The sequence below is a fragment of the Lepisosteus oculatus genome, chromosome 19 (genome assembly GCF_040954835.1).
Source record: "Lepisosteus oculatus isolate fLepOcu1 chromosome 19, fLepOcu1.hap2, whole genome shotgun sequence".
Taxonomy (NCBI): Eukaryota; Metazoa; Chordata; class Actinopteri; order Semionotiformes; family Lepisosteidae; genus Lepisosteus; species Lepisosteus oculatus.
In genome coordinates, this window is record NC_090714.1 from 15,242,191 (window position 1) to 15,265,868 (window position 23,678).

At 48.0% G+C, this 23,678-nt stretch overlaps 1 protein-coding gene across 2 annotated transcripts in view; it reads right to left on the minus strand.

Annotated features, from left to right (window-relative positions):
• smg1 (SMG1 nonsense mediated mRNA decay associated PI3K related kinase) overlaps positions 1 to 23,678 on the minus strand; it is a 38,466-nt gene that overhangs the window by 9,070 nt on the left and 5,718 nt on the right. For both annotated transcript variants that reach the window (XM_069180768.1, XM_069180767.1), the window contains exons 4-48: positions 23,426 to 23,562; positions 22,524 to 22,582; positions 21,960 to 22,173; positions 21,392 to 21,517; positions 20,777 to 20,849; positions 20,581 to 20,678; positions 19,750 to 19,923; positions 19,326 to 19,550; positions 18,949 to 19,050; positions 18,091 to 18,360; positions 17,239 to 17,369; positions 16,777 to 16,938; positions 16,235 to 16,353; positions 15,741 to 15,828; positions 15,419 to 15,520; positions 14,377 to 14,517; positions 13,818 to 14,017; positions 13,062 to 13,258; positions 12,679 to 12,840; positions 11,991 to 12,145; positions 11,571 to 11,716; positions 11,176 to 11,377; positions 10,912 to 11,030; positions 10,339 to 10,486; positions 10,088 to 10,247; positions 9,789 to 9,909; positions 9,439 to 9,687; positions 8,937 to 9,197; positions 8,270 to 8,414; positions 7,930 to 8,068; positions 7,502 to 7,723; positions 7,081 to 7,261; positions 6,805 to 6,966; positions 5,842 to 6,059; positions 5,377 to 5,531; positions 4,480 to 4,702; positions 3,942 to 4,188; positions 3,580 to 3,809; positions 3,109 to 3,357; positions 2,783 to 2,921; positions 2,585 to 2,694; positions 2,249 to 2,467; positions 1,335 to 1,528; positions 776 to 948; positions 73 to 352 (exon numbers count right to left, since the gene is read on the minus strand). In XM_069180768.1, coding sequence (XP_069036869.1) covers positions 73 to 352; positions 776 to 948; positions 1,335 to 1,528; positions 2,249 to 2,467; positions 2,585 to 2,694; positions 2,783 to 2,921; positions 3,109 to 3,357; positions 3,580 to 3,809; positions 3,942 to 4,188; positions 4,480 to 4,702; positions 5,377 to 5,531; positions 5,842 to 6,059; positions 6,805 to 6,966; positions 7,081 to 7,261; positions 7,502 to 7,723; positions 7,930 to 8,068; positions 8,270 to 8,414; positions 8,937 to 9,197; positions 9,439 to 9,687; positions 9,789 to 9,909; positions 10,088 to 10,247; positions 10,339 to 10,486; positions 10,912 to 11,030; positions 11,176 to 11,377; positions 11,571 to 11,716; positions 11,991 to 12,145; positions 12,679 to 12,840; positions 13,062 to 13,258; positions 13,818 to 14,017; positions 14,377 to 14,517; positions 15,419 to 15,520; positions 15,741 to 15,828; positions 16,235 to 16,353; positions 16,777 to 16,938; positions 17,239 to 17,369; positions 18,091 to 18,360; positions 18,949 to 19,050; positions 19,326 to 19,550; positions 19,750 to 19,923; positions 20,581 to 20,678; positions 20,777 to 20,849; positions 21,392 to 21,517; positions 21,960 to 22,173; positions 22,524 to 22,582; positions 23,426 to 23,562 — 7,627 coding nt within the window. The remainder of the gene's footprint in view (positions 1 to 72; positions 353 to 775; positions 949 to 1,334; positions 1,529 to 2,248; positions 2,468 to 2,584; positions 2,695 to 2,782; positions 2,922 to 3,108; positions 3,358 to 3,579; positions 3,810 to 3,941; positions 4,189 to 4,479; positions 4,703 to 5,376; positions 5,532 to 5,841; positions 6,060 to 6,804; positions 6,967 to 7,080; positions 7,262 to 7,501; positions 7,724 to 7,929; positions 8,069 to 8,269; positions 8,415 to 8,936; positions 9,198 to 9,438; positions 9,688 to 9,788; positions 9,910 to 10,087; positions 10,248 to 10,338; positions 10,487 to 10,911; positions 11,031 to 11,175; positions 11,378 to 11,570; positions 11,717 to 11,990; positions 12,146 to 12,678; positions 12,841 to 13,061; positions 13,259 to 13,817; positions 14,018 to 14,376; positions 14,518 to 15,418; positions 15,521 to 15,740; positions 15,829 to 16,234; positions 16,354 to 16,776; positions 16,939 to 17,238; positions 17,370 to 18,090; positions 18,361 to 18,948; positions 19,051 to 19,325; positions 19,551 to 19,749; positions 19,924 to 20,580; positions 20,679 to 20,776; positions 20,850 to 21,391; positions 21,518 to 21,959; positions 22,174 to 22,523; positions 22,583 to 23,425; positions 23,563 to 23,678) is intronic.

The following is a 23,678-nucleotide window of genomic DNA, read 5'->3' on the forward strand; positions in this document are numbered from 1 at the left end:
ACCCCTGTCCTGCCTTTAAAGCTTTTATCAGAAGTGTGAGCTAACGGCATCTCCACCACCAGAGGCACTCACTTGTGGTAGATGGCCTGGCAGTGCTCCACACTCATGTCGCAGATGAGCTCCTCCATCCACTGCTTCCACATGTGGGCCCGGTGCCGGCGGAACACGGCGCGGGGGTACAGCAGGGCCACGGTGGCGTAGCTGTGCAGGTGCTCCAGGCAGCCCCTCAGGAGCGACCTTCTCTGCTGGAACAGGGCGCTGACCTCCCCCTCCAGCTGCTCGCACTGGCTGATCAGGTGCGCCTGACCCGCGTTTTGCAGGAAAGCGGTGGCTGGCACGTAGCTGGGCGGGCCTGGCAGGAAACGGGCAGGGAGCGTCAAAGAGCGCAGTGCAGTTATGTGCCCAGAGGTATTTTTTTTAAATTACTTATATTTTATTGTGTTTTCTTATGAACTTACAAAAGCAAATTTACATTTAAAAAAATTTGCCACTCGTCTCAAAATATCAAGTATTGCAAATATAAATGAGTACAAAGTCTGTTACTTATGACTCTTTTCCATTTCTCCCAAGGTATTTATGCAGTTCATATATATATATAACAAGGGTTGTATTACATAAAGAAAAAAATACCATGCAGCTTACAGAATTCATGTTAATATATGTATTCTAAAAAGGTAAACGCAAAACAACAAGTGAAAAGGCTGAGAGACACAGCCCCTACCAGGTGTCACCAGTTGAAGACCAAGTAATTGAATACAGCAAGGAAGTGTCTTACCCAGATCAATGGGGCTGCTGATTTCCTGCAGGAGGCTGGCAAGTTGAGTGGCTTCAAGACTGGCAAAGGCAGCCTGGTACTGGGATATCCACTGCTCGAAGTCCGACAGCTTCACCTGGATGGCCTCCTGCACGGCCCGCTGCCGAGACTGCAGCTGGGTGTGCTCCGAGTACCTGAAGCAGGCAAAGCAGGTTACAATGACAGTGCTCTCCCGTTGTACAGGGCAAAGATGGGCTCCATCACTCCATCATCATCTACACAATAATCAGTAAAAAAAACCCAATGGGCTGGAGGTTAGCGAGATTCTACCACCAGATTTCTACTTGCAGGTTTCACCCTTCCTGCTGCATGCACATTAGACTTTTTGTAGGCAAAGTGTCCCAGACGGTACCAATGCTAATTGGGGGAAAAAATAACAAAGCCATCTGAAGTCACTTTCACATCTGGCCTGACAAAGGGCCTAACCTAGACCTAACAGTATCTCAATCTCTGTAAAGAGTTTTTCCAATAGGGAAATAAAGACAGGCCCTCCTCGCCTTGAATCTGTACTGTAGCGCACCTGTGCTCCAGTGTGTGGATGGGATGGTCGGTCCTGCTGTCTGCTCCCTCCAGGAAGTCGATCTCCTCCAGCAGCTTGCCCTGCAGCTTCTCAACCTCAGTGAGCTGCTCCTGCAGGCTCAGGTACTTCTCCACCCCGCTCTCCACCTGCGGCAGCACCGTCAGCATCTCCTCTCGGTTCTTAAACCAGTTCACCTGCAAAACACAGGCGTGTCACTGGCGGTTCTTCACTGCAGGACAGTGCTAAACCTATGTAGTGGAGCTGGAACAAACCAGAAGGCTAACAGCTTGAAGGGCTCATATTCAGGATCGTGCAAATTCTTAGAACCAGTGTCTGCATTTCCTACTGCTCGAGGCGACCACTGCTTTCACTAAATTTTACCTTGGCTGGTCAAGCAGACATAGCGAGCCCATAGTAGGACGATTTCTGTCTATTCAATTCAACTTTATTGTCATTAAACTTACACAAGTGCACAGTATATTGAGAAGTGTTTCTCATTAGTCACTCAGGCGCATTATATAAATAAGACAGAAGATAGACAACAGACAGTAACACAATAGCAATAACGGTAACATGTAATAACATAAATAACATGTAATCAAGTAATCAAAACTGCAAAATTCCGCAAACAGAGAAAATATAACAGGAAAAAAACAGTGCAAGGTAATTCTTGGAACAGTGCAAAAATAGTATGGTTAAAAATAGTATGGTTAATTAATAAATATGAAATATTATTACGACCGGTACAGTTTTACTGGGCTATGCAGTGCTTTGCATATTGCATACAAAAATACATTGATTTTAAGCAGCTCATATCCCTCAGGGCAATCCCAACACAAACTAATACCCCCCCAGCCTTCCAAAAAGAGAACACGAACGCGGTTTTGCAAATGATGGAAGCTGCGAGAACTGACCTTGATCTCTGCTACGCGGGAGGAGAAAAGGCTGCGGGTGATGTCCCTCTCCATCTCTCTCTTGGTCTGCTTGCTCTCCGCCTGCTGCCCCCCGCCTCCGTAGACCGCACCAGCGAAGCCCACCTCCCCACTGGCCGTCCAGTCTACCAGGGGGTCGTACACAAAGGCCTCCAGCAGGGTCAGCAAGGTCTCTCGCCCCCGACGCATCATGTGGATCACCTGTCCAACCAGACCAATGGCAATTTCCAAGCACATTTAAAACCGCGAAGGGGCAAACATTTTAACTTTCATTCTCTAACCTGTATTCAAGAAAATAAACCATACAACGGGGCTCACCTGCTCACAGGACAGTCTAAATATGCCCTCAACCCCGGTGACCCCCAGTGCAGTCTCGATGTTGTGGGTCATGCGGAAGGGGACCTTCTCCGGCACCCTCAGGCTCTTCCCTGCGATACAACGCAACGTAAGCCTTCCACCAGCGGACGCAGGAGGTCCGGAACGCGGGCCGTGTCGGGAACAGGAGCTCATTCTCACCTTTCTCAAAGCAGACGTTGTAGTCAATGTGCACCACTTCGCCCGTGGTCATGTCGATCAGCACGTTGTCCAGGTGCCGATCTCCCAGCCCGATGATGTATCCCACCATGGACATAACGGCCGTGGACCTGGCATAGGACTGCAAGGCAGCATTGGAAACACAAGACGCACATTAATCCCAAGAGCAACATTACGGCATGTTGCTTTTCACACAGTCTCCCCATTTGAAGCAATCCTTTTGAAATATGGTTGAGCTGCAGAATTAATTGTTTTTTTTAAATCCGTCACCCCCCCACTACCTGTCCTGGCACGGCTGGCGGCCTCACCTGAGTGACTCTCCACCACTCGCTGGGGGTGGTGCAGGAACACCACAGCTCCTTGGCGAGCAGGTTAGGCGGAGTGGCCTCCATCAGCTCCCTCAGGACGTCCCTCATGACGCTCAGCGGCCAGTCCCGCCGGGACACGTCCAGGCTGAGCCCCACTGCCTTCAGCGCGGGGCTGATCTTGCTGTAGTAGAGCTCACTGGGCCGGGGCACCATGGGTGGGTTCTGGGGCTGCTGGAAGGAATCCTGGATCTGGACATAAACACAGACAAGATGGTCATCTTTCAAGATCAGAGCTGGATTAAACGACACTAAGCTCCGATGATATTAATCAAACATTGACGCTTCTCTGTAACCTTTCCTGCTTACAGCTATGAGGCTCACGTGTCACAAACGGGGAAGTGGATTGCGAAACCATCATTGCTTCCAAAAAAGGCTTTCATGGTCTGCTGTCAGGGTCTTCAGATGTCCTACCTTCTGAGCTTGCAGGATGGCCTCCCGTTGCTGCCAGCGCTTGTACAGCCCAAAGAGGGGCGTGGCCCCATCCACCCACTGGATGAGTCCGGAGCGTGTGCCCAGGGGAGTGACAGAGTAGTGACGGGCATGGAAATGGGGACTTTCCTGCTGGTTCACTTTTGTAAACATGGTGTTGACAATGGAGAGGAACTGCATGATCCTTTCATCCAGATGCAAGTCCTCCAGCCCTTAAGGGAGAGAGAGGGGAATGTTGTCACTTGATGGAGGCACTTTCATTTCTGGCAGTCCTGAACTTTACGTACAACAAGCAAAGATCTGTCTATATTGTGTAAAGCAGCAGTGAAATCAAGCCAGTTTACCTTTGAACAGGTAGGGGTAGTTCCTGCCATCAGAGCCCAGGAAGTAGAGTTTCTTGGGCTTGGTCTTGGTAGGGAGGATGGTGATGGTGTTGCCCACACTCTGGATGGTGATAGCATCTGTCGCAGAAACCTCTCCAGGCAGAGCGATCTCAGTGCTCAACATGGCTGCCAGGCGAGGGCTGATCTCATCCAAATGCAACAAATAACTCGCACGTTTCTGTGCACGCTGCTGCAGACTCAGCATGATCTTTGGCAGACAAAAGGCCAGTTGCATGATGAGTCAGTAATACTATTCTCAGACTGCAGACATTACATACTAATATACTGTACATAAATGTGTATTACTCCCATATTCTCCAGATATTAAAGATCAATACATGAAAATATTGAGATAATTAAAAAAAATGTATACAACGAGAAAGATTCACCATCGCTGTGCTATTCAGGACAAAACAGAGCCAGAAATTGTATAACAAGCATGCTTGTATATTTGGTGATCATGTCATTTCATTGCCTAGTTGTAGTTTAGGGTACAGACCTGCTTGAAAGGTATCCAGCTGCTGGCAGGGTTTGCCGGGTTCGAGGGGTTCCTCAGTCTCTCCAGAGCGTTGTCAATAGCACTTCCGAAGTTCTCCTGAAACCACGTCTCATGGGGGGTCTCAGCGGGAGCTGCTGTAATGCTGCGCACATGTTCTAACGCAAAGACCACCGGCCTCATCAGAGCAGAGTGCTTCTCTCTCATGATGGCAATCTTCTCCTCCCTGAAACACACCGACAGCTCAGAAATTAAAACGCCTGGGGCTTTATAATACATGTTCAAAGTTGCTTTTACCACAGGTGAGGAAAACCTATTTCATACGGGATCCGTAATGTTAAAACATCACTAGCCACGTCATATTACACACAGTACATAACACAATATGCATTAGAAGCAGAAAAATGTTTTTCAAACAAGATTTTAAGTTTTAATAGACCTGCAGAATCTAATGACTAGGAAGAGTGTGACGGTTTAGGAGCAACAAGGATAATCATCTCCAAGCAGCTCTCTACCTCTGTAATCAGACCTAAGTCTAGAGAATGCAGACAACATAGAAACACATAAAGAGACAATAAGTTGCTAATAGAATTGTGACCTAATTTATCTCAGACCCTAAAACAGAATTTGAGTCTAAGAATCTAAGATTTCAAAGAGCACGAATGCCAAGAAGCAAAGATGTGAGTAATATAGACTCAAGTTCAAGCTGTAGTTAAAACAGGCAACTGAGTTTTGAAAACATTACAAAATGATCAAGTACAGATCTAGATTATATATATATACTGCAGCGTGTTGTGCACATTCTGATTGGTCCATCAGTGTATGAAGATCGGAGTATCTTTTCTGGGGGGCAGCTTAAGAGTGTCAAAACCCGAGGGAAAAAGCAGAGAAGCCGCTCACTTGCGCAGCGTGTTGTTGTTCTGCACCCTCTTGACCTCGTCCTCCAGCTGCTGGATCCTGCGCAGGACGTGCATGTGCTGCTGCTGCAGGACCCCCAGCCACAGCTCATCCCAGAGCAGGGTGATGCGCCGCAGCTCACCCACCAGCATCTGGACCTGCAGGAGAGCCGGCCACCGTCGGCCAGGAACGTCAGCGGGAGCCTCCTGGGACATTCACACAGCACCCCCCCCCGAGAACAAACGCTCATCCTTTCTCACTTTTTATCAAACTAAAAAAACCCCACAGTTTACGCAAATTAAACTAAAGTGTAGACCATAATACATGCTAGAACTGATCATGTGAAACACCTAACCCTTACACAGAACTCTCCAAAACTGCAGAGCACAAACGTACGAGTCCAACACTTTCCAAAATGGGTCTCTTCCACCCAAACTCCCCCACCCCCTTCTGCAGAACCGACAGTACCTGTAGCACCATAGTTGGGTTAGCAGAGGAAAGTTTGTCCACAATCTTGCTGTAGCAGTCCTGCATCATGGCTTGGTCCTCGCTGGAACACACCATCTCCTCTCCCTTGCTGCTCTCCTGGGAGGCTGGGGCACTGCCCGCCTCGCTCTCGCCACCGCACAGCGCCTCACCCTGGATATTGCTCAGCAGGGTGGGCAGAGCCGATGGCAGCTTGCCTCCTGCAAACCAGCGGGAGCCACGGTTAACACGACCACTCCAGCATCAAGACCTCCCCTCCCCATCCACCCCTCCGTCTCGACGCAAAAACCCCAACGGTCTCCGCAGTTCGCAATTACTAAGAAAAGGATACTGATGCAAAGCAATTGAGTTTCATAGAAAACACAATATACATGCTCAACAATAAGTCTCATATACTTAAAGCACAGATGTACAGGGTATTTAAATATACGGTGAAATAACACTAAAACCAAAAGAACGATGTGCAGCTTAAAGGCGAACTGCAGTCCTAGTTTCTCAGGCCGGTTATTAAGTCTCCATAACAGAATAAATAAAGACGGTATGGCAAAATTTAACAGATAAACTAAGCACAAAACGGTGAACTTTGTGAAGGTACTGGAGAGCCGCCAACATTGTTGCCGACCGCTGGTCTCGCCACGGGTCACGCTAATGGCTAATGCAACGTGATGCACCAGCGAACAAGGGCAGGTCGTGCAGCCGACATTTCACCGCAGAAATGCCCCACCGTGATCGGCACGCAGAGTTCACAGGCAGTATCTGTACCGCCTCAAAGCCGAGAGCAATATTTCCAGTGGATTAAAAGAGATGTATTCACAAGCCTGCTTTGTTTACAAGGTCATGGGGCTGCTTCACGTCACTGGATGTTTTCTGCCTCATTCTTGATCGCGGAACACGGCACCGCGCGGAGCTGGCCACGCCCGACCGCTCCGCAGCCTGGGGCCTCACCTGCAGCCTGAGCCTCCCCTCCCAGGGAGATGGAGCCCACGATGGCCGGGTACAGGACGAGGTGGGGGGAGTCCTGCGCCACCCGGCACAGCAGGCTGCAGATGCTCTGCCGGATGTACACCTCCGGGTGGTTCAGCCTCGAGAACAGTTGCGGGATGATGCCTGCCAAGATATGGGAAGAGGAGGAGGAAAAAAAAAAAAAGGTGTTTGTGAACAACGCCTTGTAAGAACCAAACTGTGAGAGCTGCACAGGGGCTGCAGCGGGGGGCGCCACACCTCTCCAGGGCGCCGTGGGCGTCGACGCCAGGCCCAGCTCCAGGCTCTCCCTCAGCTCCCCCGCGTGCTTCACCAGCAGGCGCAGCAGCCGCAGGGTCGCCATGACGATCATGTCGTCGTTGCTCTGGTTGCCGGGGTCGTCGCTCAGCAGCAGTTTCGGGTCGTCCTCGCTGATGGGCACCTGCCAAAACACAGGTACCGCACTTACAGCCCACTGAGCCCGGGCACAAAAAAACACGGACACCCTGATAATGGCGTCCTGGCCCGAGCCAACAAGGCAACTGTTTTGCACCGGAAGAAAAACTGCCAAGATACACAACCTATGACAGTACATCGTACTTTCAGACTTAGGCTGTAACGCAAATGCACAAACCGCAACCCCAGGTGCAAAAGCCAGACACCCAACACCCGCTGTACTGACCTGCCCGGCGTTGAGCTTCAGGAAGGTGAAATAGGCCCGGCACGACACCCTGTACAGGCTGAAAATGCGGTCCACCACCCGGCGCCACACTCTGATGAGCCCCTCGGTCACTCTCTCCTCTGCTTCGGACAGCCAGGGGCACGAGCTCAGCAGCTGCCTCCAGATCACATCCACCATGTCATCCTCCTCACTCTCCTCGTTCTGCAGAGCCATGTCTTCGTCCTGGGAACGACACAAGCGCTCTTTCTTAATTCACACTTAAATATACTCCATTCATGGAGAGCGCTGAAACAATAAAGTGGCCCCCAACATTTTCAGCCGATCGCTACAGCATTATATATCACACTGTGCATCATCATCTTGTCCCCCCCCACAAGGAAAAAAGACTCAGGAAAAACACACCGTTGGCGTTATTTTCCCCCACCAACCTGGATTCCCGCTGGTCGACACATAGCCTGGCCAAGAATGCTGTAGATGGTCTCTTTGTCATCCTCCGAAGCGCAAGCTGGAAGCAGCTCCTCTACTTCCTGCTTCTCCCCCGGCAGCAAAGGCACACCCTCTCCTTGGCTGAGGAAAGACCACAGATGAAATGCCACGAGTGACGCATCACTTCACAATCACTGTAAATTAGGAGTAAACCGCGTATTCTTGTGTTAAATCCAGCACTCGCTCCAAAAGGAGCTGTCTTTATCTCAAGGCAGGCAGGCTAACGCGTGTCTGCTATGATATACCTCATTGATGAGGCTCCATGAACAGTGGGCTACCAACCTGGCGTTGTCCACGACCTTTCTGCCCCATCTGTATGCCCAGCTGCCAAGGGCAGCCCAGGACTTCGCCACTTCTGGAGCTTGAACAGCCGACAACTGGTACAGCTGCCCCAGCACGAAGTCGGCCTCCCCAACTCCCACACTCACTGCCAGGGAGAAGAGCAACGAGAAGGAGAGATAGATACTTTATTGATCCCGTGAGGGAAATTGCAGTGCAACAGCAGCTTAACACACAACACAGCCACAGTGTAACGAATTATATAATAATAGTACAATACATACAATACAAGAGTTACTCACAGTCCGGACACACAAAGAACAAACTAGAACAGAACAGTACACAGAAAAATCGTATCACACATATGATTATAAATATAGAGATATAATATAATATAATATAAATATAAAGGAGAGATCAGGAAGGAATACAGGTGGGATCAACTGGAGTCCAGTCTGGGGAAAGAGGGAACACTGACCACACCCACAGCACGCCTCAACAGCTGGACCAATACGAATATTCATGAGACGTGAATAATGCAACTCTAGGGTAAATTTATTTTAGCAAGACATTATAATAAGCAAAAAAGTGGGGAAAAAAATCTAATTTAGCATAACTAGTGACCACAGTAAGGGGGGTAATTCAAGTGGGTCGGCAGGCGTCCGACTACCTGTGGCCTCTGCAGTGATGCCTGGCACGCCCTGGTCCTCCAGCGGCAGCTCCAGCAGGGCGGCGATGTTTTTACCGAGAGGGGGTAAGCTGGGGGGCCTCTTCACCACCTGCTTCAGCTGCGCCGTCAGGTCCTTCCACTCCGCCACCAGCCACTTGCACAGGGTGAGGACGGAGCGGCAGGCGGCCCGCTCGCACTTCCCCGAGCGGCAGTACGACAGCGCGCACGAGCTCATCATCTCCATGGCCGAGCCGGACTGGCCTGGGCAGGGGACAGGGAGAGACGCGCACAATGACGGGCGAGTGCAGAACCACTCCGGTCAGCTGCCATCAACTTCCGATTAACCATGCCAAGAATCCCTCACAAGAAGGGGGCTGCCTTGCTCTCCAATCCATTTCTCTTGCAAGGTGACGTCAGCAATCGCCTTCACTCTCATCCAACACGAAATTAACTGAGGCAGCCACAGAACAGTGATGCAGTAAGGCCGTGTGGCAAAACTCACCAGCCGTGTAGAGCACCTTCGCCTTCTCAATCTCCAGCTCAGGACCCCACTTCTCTCCCACAGAGCCCTGCAGGGACAACCCCTTAAAGAGCTGCACCAGGTCCTGCCCGCTGGCACTGCCCCCGAAGGGCGCCTCGCTGCACTGCGCCAGCAGCCTGGCGGCCAGGGCGATGTTCCCTTGTTTGCGGGCGAACTTCACGGCAGTCAGACACAGCTCCATGAGGTGGGAGTCAACGGGAACGGAGGAGCCTGCAAAAACAAGAAAATCAAGCGCATTGGTTCAAGGACGGAAATGACCACATTTCAATAATTCCATTTTGAAGAGGAAGAAAACTTAATGAAGGACACACCTTTCAGCTTCGCGGACAGCTGCCTCTGGAAAGCTGTGTACCTCAGGGCATGGAGCCAGGGCTGGACATCCTGCTGTTTACAGGAGTACAGGGCCTGGCTGTACAGAGGGATCAGGCAGTCCTGCACGGTGTAAAACAAATCCAACAAGCGGGGATGAATCAGTCTCTTGATATCGAGGATAAAAGAGAACGGTAAAAGCATGCGAGATCCCTCCTGACAATTCAGTTTCTCTGCAAAGAAAAGGGCAGCGAACCTGGACGGAGGAGAAACAACAGCAACGAGAGGGAGCGGGCTGTACCTCGGAAGAAAACTGGGTAGTGAGGGTGCTCTCCAGAGAGGTGGCGCAGTGCAGCTGCAGGGTGCTCAGCGTGGGCAGGGCACCCGACAGTGTCAGAGTGGACAGCCTCAGGGGCCCCAGAGAGATCCGACCCATCTGCTTCAGGTACCTCACCAAGTTTCTGAAATCAAACCACCGGCGCGGTCAGCCCGAGAGACGCCTCCTGAAGCAGAAGCACTCCTCTTCCCTTTGAAATCAAAAGGGTCACTCACTCGGACACAGGCGCGGCTTTCTGGTCCTGCTCATTGTGATTGACGGTAGTGACCACACCCAGAGCGCTCCTCAACAGCTGGACCTCAATTGCCTTCTGCAGCTCGGTAGGATCTGGACTGAGCATGCCCGGTAGGAGCCTCTTTAGGTCTGGAGAGCACAAGCAGAACATTGTGGAATATATAGACAATCCTGAATCAGCCATTTACTGCAGAAGACAAGTGGTGTGTGCAACTAATAAACCGATGATGAAACCATATCATGGCAAAAACTGCTCCATCTTGTATGGCAAGACCACACCTATAAGGTATCTCTATTTTATTACAAATCAATACAAGCCAGTCATCTTTTTCCCCACATTCATTTTCTTTGCTTAACCCACTTAGGTTACCTATGCAGAAGGGGTAGACAAAGCTGCTCAACTTACATCAGATTATTATTGGCTTAACGGGGACAATTTAACAGCTTCTCTCATGCTGCTGCTTTGCAGAGATTTAGAAAACCTGCAGGCACACTAGCCCCCCAGAACCAGGCAACAGAGCATGGTGTAACAGTGCGGGCCTATCCTGGCGTACCTAGCTTGTCTCGGGAGGAGGAGGAGGAGGAATTGAGCAGTCCTATGTCCTCTCCCGGCAGGAGCTCCAGCTGCTCACAACACTCGGCAAAATCTCCTGACTCAAAGCTGCTCAGAGCCCTGGAACAGAGACAAACAGGGCAGCAAAAATGAATAAACTGGAAGATAAGACGCAGATCAAAGTTTTTCTTACTTTTTACCCCAGGCAAATTAAAACAGTACAAGATGGGACCTTGAACTGACTGACGTTTCTGTTACAACAGACCTGATGTAGTTGAAGTCTGTCTTGAGGTGGATGGTGGAGCCGTTTGCGGTCTTCTTCAACGCCAGGGTGCTGTTCTGCCACTCCTGAACAGACGTCCAGTCACAGAGCGCTACGTAGCACTCACAGGCCTTGTTGGCCAGGAAGTTGAGCACCTCAGGTGAGCAGTCGCTGGGTTTAAGCAGCACGGTCTTCCGGCCATCTCCTGGAAGACAAGGACAGGTGATCAGCACCTCTCACTGCACACCGTTCGCCTGTTGGGGCTGCTCCTACGGCAAGTCTCAAGCATCACAATCTTGTTTGTGCAGAAGACCTCCACAAAGCGAAAAAAGCTTTAAAGCTCTGTAATTGATAAGTACAGTGAACCTCAGATTTAGGCAAAGAGGTTTGGCACTCACCATTGCCTGTGTGCTTTGGGCTGGCACTATTGCCACTGTTGGTGCTGGCTACCTTCAGCAGGGACTTGTCAAAGCCTTTGATAGAGCAGTCCACTCCAGTGATGGCGCACAGTTGTTCTTGATACTCCACAGCAGCCTTCTCGAACCTGAAGCAGGAGGAGAAAAGACCCGCTTTACCCCTGGTGCGCCAAAAACATACTAAAGAATAAAACGTTCAGACCAAGACAACTTTCAAGTTACATGAACACAATTCTGTAAAAAGCAATCACTGGAAAAGACTTCTTATATTTTATAAACAAAGCCACCAAACTCTGCAGAATTAAAAACTCAAGGACAGAGGGAGTGGCTCTGAATCCCCTTTGTATTCAGGATTACGAGTTGAGTGCTGAGTGCTCTGTCTCTGGATAAAGATGCACTTACTTCCCCTCAGCCTGTAAGGCCACAGAGCCCACCCAGCTCAAGCTCTTTCCTGCGCTGGCAGAGCTCCAGGCTGCCAGTCCTTGGATGGCCTCTGGACAGCGCAGGTCACAGAGAGCCTCCACCAGCACCATGATGGGCACCTCCATTTCAGAGCCCTGAAAGACACCAAGCAGAACAGTCCCATGAGCCCAGCATGACAAAGAACCAATACTCAGGTCATCGTTAAACACTAAGGACTGTGGATGTACCTTTGAGTCCAATCTTCTGAGAAACAGCAACACAAGATCATTTTTAACTTGTATTCTCACTACCTGTAGAGATGGATGTTTCCCTTCATACGTTACGGAGTAGAAAGACAAGATAAAGATGAGAAGTGGCCACTCTCTATAAGTCTTGCTTGTTTGGTTGCTACTGGCTTACAGATCTGATCTCCAGTAGTTTTGCCTTAACTGGTCAACGTTATCTTAATGTTTGTGAACTACAAAAAATGAGATTATAAATACAACAACATTCACTTCATAATTGTACCCGATTCGAAAACTCACTTACAGTGCAGGGAATTAAATAGACCATGTTTCCAAGGTTTACACAGTATAGTTTATCATACAATTTCAGAATATATATATCCAACATGTAAAAAACAGATCTATGCAAAGAATGATAAGGCAGTAATAATGTAGATAGTCACCGGAGCACCACTGTTCCTCATTTCTGTGAGCAGGTCGAACCCGTGCCTCACAGTGACCGCTGGCTGGCCCGATAGCAGTCCCACCCGCATCAGCGCCATTCGGATTCGAGTCAGCCAGTCCTGGCATGTCTGCCGGTTTGTGTAGAAAAAAGTCCGGATGCCCTGATCAAAAAAGCCACAAGAAAAACTGTAAGACGACCCAGAGAAAGAAGAAATCTCTGACCCGCAAAACTTGTGCTCTAATCGCCTTGTAGATATTAACGAAGAACAATTATTGAGCCAGTAAATCTAACAATCTTTGCAGCACTCCAACCAAATTAAACAAGAACACATGCGAGACGTCTTACAAGAGAGACCACACCCCCTACCACAGGAGGACCAACCTTAGGTGGCGCTGTGAGTGCGTTGGCACAGCCCTCGTAGGCATTGTACATGAGCTTCTCCAAGTTCTCCAGGAACTGGAGCAGCAAGGCGAGCCGCAGCTGGTTGCTGTGGTGCCCCTCATCACTCTCTCCACCACTCCAGTTATTCATCTCCTGCTCCGGGTTCAGGCTGTGAGCCGCCAGGCTGCGGATCATCCCTAGGGGTAAACACAGCTCTGTAGGGCTGGACCAGGATGGGCAGCTACGTCACATCAGGTGCAGAAAACGTTTTGGGCGTGCTTGTGGCAGAACAGGGTTAAAACATCTTGACTTCTGGCCTTCTTTCAAGGCACAAGTCTCAAACTCAATCCTTGCAGGAAGCATCTTCCTTTATTTGCGTTCTACCTGAGCTCAGTTACGGGACCTTTAACTTAAATTTTCAAAACCTAAAACCTTATTGAAACTAATATTTCTGAAAAGGCTTCAAGTTGTTTGATAGGCAAGTGCACCTTTAGGGAAGCAAATGTCTTGACTTATGCGAGAAAAATCCTACTGGTATAACTAAGAAAATAAATCGCGTTAACTGTAAAAAGAAGGCAAAGAGCTATCAGGAATGGATTCTGAGCTCTGTTTCAAGTTTTTACACAATCGGTTTCGAAGCCTACGTCAAGTGATAAAAGGGAGTCTAGACTACATTTAAGGGCAGTGAAACTGGTGCAGAGAATTACTGATGCCACCGAGGCAGGAGGAGACTGGGTCGTCAGAAGCTGCCCTTACCCTCGATGGTCTGAAAGGTGTCCTGCGCCCGGCCCAGCGGGGTGCGGAGCTTGGACAGGACCGTGAACTGCGCCGCTTCCCAGACTGCCCACTGCCACAGCACGGCCTCCGTCTTCAGCAGGGCTCGGGGCACGGGGGCCGCGTCGCGCTTCTCCAGCCGCTGGCAGCTGTGGAACAGCCTCTCCAGCCAGGGCTCCTTCCTGTGGGCACACGCACACGGACCGGCTCAGGAAAACCGCCATTTTTACGATGCTGCCAACGGGAAGCGATTTCACTTGTCCGGCAGGCTTCATACAAAAGTTTCCCAACCCAAGAGAATGTAAACCGCAGTAAGGAAACATTTTATTCTACAGCACCACAAACACTGCAATTAAACACACGGAAAACAATAAACATTCGCCCTTCTGCCAGGGTCTTGACTTGACTAACTGATAAAATAAAAAAAAAACGTATCCTCATCTACTCAGTAATTAATACTTTCACTGTGATCTCCCCAGTGGTTAAAAGTCCATTTAACCTGCACACAGCCTCCCATCTTTGACATCAGACTCCTACTCACCCCCCGCGGTGCACAGTCCCATACAAGATGAAGCTGATGAGGTCAGAAAAGTCCTGTGGGTGGAAGGTGTTGCTGGGAGCCTTGCTCATGTGTCCACGGATGGCCAGAGAAATCTCCTGAATCTCAGTGTGTCCGCGGTTACTGCAAATTGAAGGATCAGCGTGTTAAGCTCAGAGCAGAGATGATGATGATGATGATGCTGTGGTATATACAAGAAACACAGATACACACTTTTCCAAAAAGGAAAGATCAGTGTCATTCAGTCCTGGGCAAGGAGAGCCACAAGAGCTTCTTGTTTCTGTGCCATCAGAGCTCTTTCCTGAATGAATTACTGAATTGTATCTATATTACCAATTTGGAGCAGCAGTTTGGGCTCTTGACTCCAGATCAGAGAGTCAGGGGTTCAGATCCTGAGTGGAATGCTCCTCTTTTATCCTAGACCAAGGTACTTCAATCCAGCAGATTTCTCTATCAAGTACCTTGCAGTATTAATGGGCACTCTCCCGGTCGTCATTGCAAATGAGAATTGGTTCTCAATTAACTCACCTTGATAAACAAAAGATTTTTTAAAAATGTAAAAAAATCATAGAAGATGTAGTTTGGAACAGTCAACAATTTGCTAATGTAAACTCCTAGGAGCACAAATTAAAGTTTCAGCATAGTGGAAAATAAGTCTTCTATATCTTTTATAAGCAAAGAACATTGGTATACGACTTTTTGTGATGTTTTAAATTTATTTACTGTACGTAGCGGATAGAGCATCATACACCTGCAGAGAAATATCAGCACATATTTAGACATCCAGGCAGAACAAGTCCAAAACTAAATGCAGGTGTAAACACGCCTAATCTGAAACACCTGCAAAGGTCTAACTTCTCCAAAACCAGGGAAGAGGATCATCGTTTCAAACACAAAGTATAAAAGCTGTATGTTTAGGTAATGCTTCATATTTTTATAAGTTACAAGTTCAACACATTTCTTTAAGGTTTTAACTGGAAGGAAAAGCTAAATGCACACACAAAGACACCAGAGTGAAACTCACCTCAGGGCGATGTCCAAGGGGATGGTCTTCAGCAGCTTCCCGAAAGCCTGCCTGACACGCACGGTAGAGTGTACCAGTTGAACTCTGCACACATCCACACACCTGTAAAATCAAGCAACAGCTCGTCACTCTGGGAGGGAGGGAACTTAAAGAGGAAAGCTAAGATACAGACAGCACAGGTCTCGCAAGAAACCACAGACAAAAACTAGTAGCAAAAAACTGTCACTCTGTCACATTCTCCTCATTTGAACAAAATTATGCATCAGGTGCATGCATGAAAGCATTCTGAAACGGGGCAAACTGAAAGTAGCGTCTGCCCTACCTTTGCAGGAGATCTGCGGGGAGGGATGAGGAGAGCACCTGCAGACCGATGCAGGTCTGGAGGCAGACAGAGGGATCTTCATTCAGGGCTAAGAAACAGATGGAAAAGTCCACGTCATCATGATTCAAGCAGGAAACACAAAGCCAAAGTTACAAAACTGCTTCTAAAATTACCTTAAGAAAATTTCCTATTAATCAAAATGCTAAAAAAAAAAAACACTAGACTCTTATAACCTTTAATATTTTATTAGGTAATATGGAAATTATGTATACCTATTTTTTATAATTCTGCCCCATGGAACCATGCAGAGTTATATGTACACAATCCTGCATATTTCCTCCAGAGAATCTAAATTTGAAGAAGAAGCACTTGTGTATTATGATATTACTTGATACTGTTCAATCATAATAAGAATCATACACATACAATACCATCAAAGTACAAGGCTAAAAAACAAGCACATGGCAAGGGAGGATGCCAGTTGCCCTCCTCACCGTTGGCCAGCAGGCCTTTGCAGAACTTGTGGAACGATGGAAGGGAGAAGAGGGGAGAGTAGGTGTCCGATTTCTTCATCACCAGAGCGATCTCAACAGCCCAGGTAAGCAGGATCTTCCTACAAGGCATTAAAGACACTGCCTTTAGTCCCTCCGGTATAGTCCCGTCACCAAATTTCATCCTCAAAGCCCAGGATTAAACTCAAAATCACATACTTTCGGCAAAAAGCACCTCATGTTCCTTGCATATGTCTCTAGGAGAACAGTGTGAACTAATTTTGTAGCTTTGATGTCAAAAGGAAGCTTATCGATTGAATGTGACAACACCAAACGTCTGCATGTGAGCCCTTGGTCACTTAATCATTCATTACTTTAACCTTTCCGTTTTACAAATAATCTTGGAACGAATTTCCATGACTCATCAGTGGATTCACTTGATCCAATCAAGTGGCTGATAGTATTGAAATGCTCGACAACGAACGGGGCAATACAGCTCAAGTCATTAACTACAACTACTGTAACTTGGATAAGACATGCTGTACCGGGCTTCGGGGTAGAGGTGCTCCTTGTTCAGGAGCATCCCCAGCAAGTTGAGGAGGGTGCTGAAGTGTTTCTTGGTTGCCGTAGTGACAGTGCTGATAACAGCCCCGTCAAACAGGGACGGGGAGGATGAGCTCAGGCTGCTGGAGATGAAGTGATCATGCCTGCAGGAGCAACAGGAGGAAACTGTGAATCCAACACCAAAATCACAGGCATATCATTCAGTGACCCCATAGACACACACCCTCACTATTATTTCTGTATCCACAAAGAACATGTGGTTTGAGGGGAATGCATTTACTCACTGCAAAGAAAAACAAACATTTCAGGTGCTTTTAAACAAAACCTGTATAACTTCAAATGAAGGGATGCCACACCTTTCAGTGGATTTGCATGAAAGCAGCTCCAATGTATACCCTCCTCTCTACCTCACACCAGTATGTGGGGCTCCCCCGGGGCCTTACCTGGTACAGTGAGAGTACAGGGTGTAGAGCACAGCGTACTGAATGGCAGGGTGATGCACCGCCAGCTGGGAGTGGACCACCACCAGGTTCTGACTGAGCAGGGCGAACACGGTTGGAGACAGGGCCCACATCTGCACAAGGCACAATCAATGCATGATGAAGCAACCGCACAACAGCCAGCAATACCACACACAGAACAAACCGATGGGAGAAGAGAAATTGTAACTGCATCAGGTTTTGAATGTTTTTTTTAGCCGTCCCAAAAAACAATGCATTTTCACCTCGGCAATGGAAACTTAATCCGCAAAATACAGTGATCCAAACATTAACTGGTCACCGGCATTTATGATCTGAAGCTATAATGGAAAGAAAAGGTTGATGTCAATCAATTCTACTTTGGAAGGTGTGAGAATTGTACTGCAGATCTCCTTGTGCAGATGCTTAAATCTTTTAACATTATTACCTTGTATGGTGATAAAAAATGAAGTGTCTACACTTTTTTTTCCTTGCAAAAAAAAAGGAAAAAGGAGGTATACTATTCAGCGGCAAGAGGTCTCAGACTGGTCTGTCTGGTAATGAATCTGTGATTCTCACAGTTACTCAGGCAAACCCATCAAACCGGTATAATTTAAAATAAAGGGACACATAACCTTTTCCAAATAATGTCTTAGTCAAGTCCAGAACACCATCAAAGGGAGTACTTCTAAAGCCGTCACCCAAAGCATGGGATTATGTACTATAGCATACAATTTTTATGCCTTCCTCCTTTAATCATTTACCACATTATAAATACTGAATGCCTTTCAAACTGAATAATGCCTGCTGTCAAAAACAAATCAGCAACTCCCTCACCCCAATAAGAGAGTTCTTCGTGTTGCCAATGGTAGTGAGGGCACTGAGGTTGAAGATGACAATGAACTCTGCCCTCTCTGGCAGCAGCTGTATGTGAGCAAAGGCGTTGTGCTGTATGTGGGGGCAGGCAGGGGGCAGGCCCAGCAGTCCGAGCAGGCTGTTCAGGGCACAGCCCATCTCCCCCAGCACCAGCTTGTAGGCCGCCTCCAGGATGGGTATGTTCTTTAGACTCAGGACAGCTTGGTACACAGCATGTGCTGCAGCGATCACCTGTCGGAAAACGGACAGAATTAGGAGAGATGGAGACCCATCTGATCTACAGAGGTCCAGCATCAGCTTCTCATGCGAGTGCTAGGAGAACACAACTGAGTGGTTATCCATCTGACTACAGCAACAACACTTCAGAGGTGTTGAGCAACACAACAGGCTTTCAAGGAGAGGTACAACAAGCCACATAAATCCCATGCTGAGTAGCGTCTTGATCAGAAAGCAGAGGAACTGTTCTGTCTTCCAAAGTCTTTCACACCACCTTCGTGCCTCCTCCGTGCGCACACTACACTTCTGTCATCACCGGTGTGGAATCCATACCAATAAAACATGACAGTCTTCTGCTCAGTAGAATAGCAGCCAGTATGTCACCAGATTTTCACTCTGTTCTGTAAATGCCCTCTGAAGAACTCGCCATTTGAAGTCAAGCTACAACTGTTCTCGGCAAGTGGACTTTCCTTTCCAGCGTGGCTCCTTACCACCACCAGCTCATTGTTTACCATTTACCTAGCACACCTGTAGCAAACGGTCTGCTATACTATGCACACCTAAAGCCAGCCATAGCCTCTTTGCTATGAGAGCAACACGTACCTCTCGATCTCTGTGGAAGCGCAGCTCCAGTAGCTGTGAATCTGGCGCCAGCAGCTTCTCTACGAATGACGCAGGCAGTTTGGTATTAATCTGATCGATGATCTGAAAGAGTCCAGCAGAGGGGACCGATGACAACCTAATAGCACAGAAGGTACTGTAACCGAGAAGAGAGGTTTATCTAAAAAAACAACTTGCTTTGCAAAATTCAGTGGGGAAAAAAAACCCCAGATGAGAACGTTTGTGTTGCTAATTCCCAGGTAAAATTCTTTGGACCACGGAAATAATCCCCACTTGGGGGGTGGGGGCAACACCTCAGCTCTGCAGACAGAAGCCCACCTGTTTTCAGCAGCCCCAGTCTAGGTCTCTGGGCCCCTTACCAGTGTCAGGAGGTTGAGCACGGCGATGCAGTACTCCGGCCCGCAGGCCCGGCAGCTGTCGAGCTGGCCGAGGCCGTACGAGATGACCGCGTCCGCCAGCTGGCTCGTGCCGGGGTCCATGCTCACCAGCAGCACGCACACACACTCGTTGGCCGCCGTCAGGACCGCCTCCGAGAAGAACACCTGCTTGGCCGTGGTGACGCAGGCCAGGACCCGGTTGAGCACCTGGAACAACACGCCGCAAAGCCGTTCGCACAAAGGACTTCGCTGCCGTCTCCCCCCCCCGCCAGGTTCGGGCGAATTCGTTTACACCAGCACGTTCGCGTTTACCCACTGAACCTCGAGATGTTCGGTCTCCCACATCTCTTACAAATCCCCAGAACGCACGAAAGGAAGAACTCCTACGAAGCGAGCGCGCCCTTACGTCGGTCACGTATGCCTCCGTAATGGGGGGGCCGCGGATGGGACTGAACCTCTCTCCGATGCTGCGCACCACCGTGCTGAACACGCGCAGCAGGGCGGCCAGCTTGGGCAGCGACACCGAGGGCGGGGGCACGTCCTCATCCACCGTCTCGCCTGAAGCCACGTGGCTCAGGTCCTGCCAACGAGGAAAAAAGCTGAAGAGTCACTCCTGCTGCGGCAGAGGCCTCCGTTTTCGATCACGTGCAGTCAAGTCGTTCGAGACGGAGGAAACTAGGGGACGACTCCCCCGGATTCTTGTACAACAGTCAACTTCTGATAAAAACAGCACTGGTTAGCAGGATATTCAAGGACTGGCTGAGACTTGCTGGGTAATGACTAGCCAAGCTGGTGTTCCTCTACCGGATGAGTACAGAATTGTACAGGAAGTAGAATTTAAAAAGTGAACAAAATCTGGGATTGGCTGTAAGTGGGAAAGCAAAGAAGATGGGGTTGTCCAGAAACTTAAGACATCCCTTTTAACATTAAAACTAGGATGTCTATAGAATGTGTTATTTACTTGCAAATTTCATCTCTCGTTTAGCCTCGCTAAAAACAGAAATGTACACATCTTCTATTGCTAGTCAAAGCTACAACTAAACACCTTTTGAACACAGGTAACTAAAAATTTAAAATATCTTCTCATAATACAATGTTACAGCTTCACATATCTGAAAGGAGTCTGTAACTATAACCCTGATGGTTAAGACGAACACTGAAAGTGAACCCACCAAAGCAGAGATGGATATTCAAAACTCTGTTGTGACAGAGGGGGTGATAATGCTGGTGATGTTACCTCTGCATAGGCCTCCATGTCTTCAAGAAACTGCCCCAGCAAGGTAGTGGAGAACCCAAGATCTGCCACCCAGAACTGCTCCAAGCTCTGTAGCCAGCCTACAGATCCACACGACACAGAAACACACAGGTTCAAGGATGGCCATCACTGGCACTCAGCTTTGAGATGAAAAGTTTTGTTCAGAGTCTCTCCTTACCGGACACCTGCTGAGTAAGTGATGTTTTCTGTGTGTGATCAATGTGCCACCCTACAAGGATATCCACAGTATCCTACAAGAGAATCAGTTACAAGATCCATGACTTTTAACCACCTGAAACCCGTACAGTTGTTGACTACACAATATCGATGCTAGCTCTTTTATGAATCAAGAAGTAATCAACACGGGACAGAGATGGGTCAGGCAACGCAGTAACTACTCGCACTGTAGGGCAAAGAAGAGGCGAAAGCTTAAATGCTTAAAGCACTTTCATTAAAAAGAAAATGAAAAATATACACAGTAGTATGAACTAAAGCATTCTGTAAAACAAGCCGACATCAAGAAATACTTGTCTTATAGATTGCTATATAATGGCAGGTCTATCTTCCTTTGAACTCAATTCACATGGAAAACCCAAGGAACACTTGAATGAATCCAAGCTAACACCTACACGGTCGAGTCTCACGGGATTAAAAATGAATGAACAATTTGCATGGATCCGACATCTACTAATGCTGGTACAAATTTCAACACCACTTCTTAACGCAGTGCTCTGCAGTCCACCGCAGAGATCAAGCTCGAGGTAAAAGGAAACTGATGATAAACAACGCTTACCCGGAAGTTGGTGCTGAAAATGTGTGGGTAGCAGCGAGCCACCAAGAGTATGCATTTTACACTCTGACACAGCAGTTCAGGGGTGTCCAGATTCTCCAGAATAGACTGTAAGCTGCTCATTACCAGCTGTAGAAAAGGAGCAGAGACTTATTGCAATCATCTATAAGGAGGTAAAAAAAATGTTTGCATGAAAAGCTAATTTACTCAGACAAGTTTGCTTACAACCGAAAAATTTACAGGATGTTAATGGCTTCACGGTGTACACCATGAACGCTCATCTCTTCTTTTAATGGCAGTCTTGTGTTATATAGGAATAATCCATCACTTTTGTTAACCTGCACCCAGAATATAATTTTATACTATGGAAAAGGGTTAGAAGTGGTGATTACAGCAATTTGAGTTACAGCAACCAGACGCTTTCACATCTTTCCCCTGAAAATACTCCCAATGCTCACACGGACAACAGCCAACTATGCAGTAGCATGGTCAAAGGAAAATGTGTGTCCCGAGAAAGTAATTTGCAGAGTATATGGCAGAGAATGTTTTGACAGAGCTGTCCAGTTCATACCTGCATGACTGGGGAAAACGCCTTCTTCTCCCCAACCGTCTCCAGAGCCTTGTATGCAGACACCAGGTACAGCAGCTTGACTTCATCTTTGGTGGAGGAGTTGAATTTCTGAAAAATCCACTTGAATATCTTCTCTGCCTCATAGCTCAAGGAGGCGCACAGCAAGCCCAGACAGCAGGCCGCCTCCTGTCTCAGTTCCTGGAGTAGTTTACTGCTGTAGGAAGCACATGGTAAGGCACTTTTTAGCAGGTTCAATCAGGACAGGTGCAACAACTTGCAACGCAAACTGAAGGTGCAGGACACGATATCCTGTGAACTGGGTGTTGGCAGAAGCACTGGAACCCAGTGACTGTATATCATATTCTATTCAGCAAACTCTTAGACAAGCCTGAAATAAAATAAAAATGAGGTCACCCGTACATCAGGTGAAAGAAGAGGTGCCAAATGAGACCCACTTTCCCCTTTTCCATCTGTTAATATCTACCCGATTTAAGATAGGGGCAAACTTAGAGCTATGCCGTTGCAGAACAGTATCACCACCCGACCTTTCTGCTTTTATCCTACCTTTCATTTAAAACATCGTGTAGAGCAGACAGGATACTTTCCAGCTGCTTCACTAGGACCTAGGGGGACAGAAAAGAAACACTTAATACATCTTCTCCCATCATACAAATAAAGGATTCCCCTGAGCTAATGCAGTGTACTTACAGGTCACCTTTTCTCGTTGCATTCATGCCAATGTCCTTTTCAATAACCTTTAAATGTAATCAACTACTCAGTTCATTATTCACCACCTGACCGTGTAACCTGAACAGGATACACAGCAGAGACCTGTCTCTAGACAGGTTTTCCTCCTTTGAAATTACCTGCATTTTCACAGTATCCTGCAAGTGAATTAATTCCATTATCAATGAGAACAAAAAACAACTAAACAATATTGGAGCTCATTCTTTTATAAATCAAGATGTCATCAAATGACAAACAAAAGGACTGGACAGAACAGAAACCGTATGGCAAAGAAAGGTCCAGAAGTCAAAGACTCCACATTCAGGACACAGATTAATTCATCACACGATGATTAACCAGAGGGTTCCCTACAGTTGGTCAGAGGAGGTTCTGTAACCACCCAGATATGGACTACATTTTAACAAGAAAAGCCAATTAATTTTAAATTGAAATAAAAGCCTGCAGATATAAAACCAGATCGCCTTCTTTCACATTGTTCTTCTACAAAACAGCCAGCGAGGGCTCAGAATTGTTCAGATACGATATAAAAATAAAGGCATTGTCTTCCCTGCTGCTCCGAAAAAAGACTTCCGCTGAAATATTTCACCACGAAAACCGAGAACAGATTGCACCGTAAAACAAAGAGCAGTTCGGAAACACCCAGACAATTTGTGCAGAAAAGGTTCTTCTACAAAGCTTCCAAATACAGATGTATCTCAAGAAAGTCCCTCAAGACTCACCACTTTGTTTTCCGAGTGCTGAATAAATTCCTTCAGCTGCCTCATGGTGGCCAGCCTGCGGTCCCTATCGTCTTCCCGGGACACCCGCCGCAGGAGGTTGGCCAGCCGAGATTCATCAGAGTAGGGCAACAGTCGATCTGCGGACAGCCGGGGGGGGAGGCCATGTGGTGACCAGGACCAGCAGTGCAGAACAATAGCCCTCTCGAACGCCCGAGCGAGACGGGCAAGCAACTGACTACCCAACTAGTGCCCC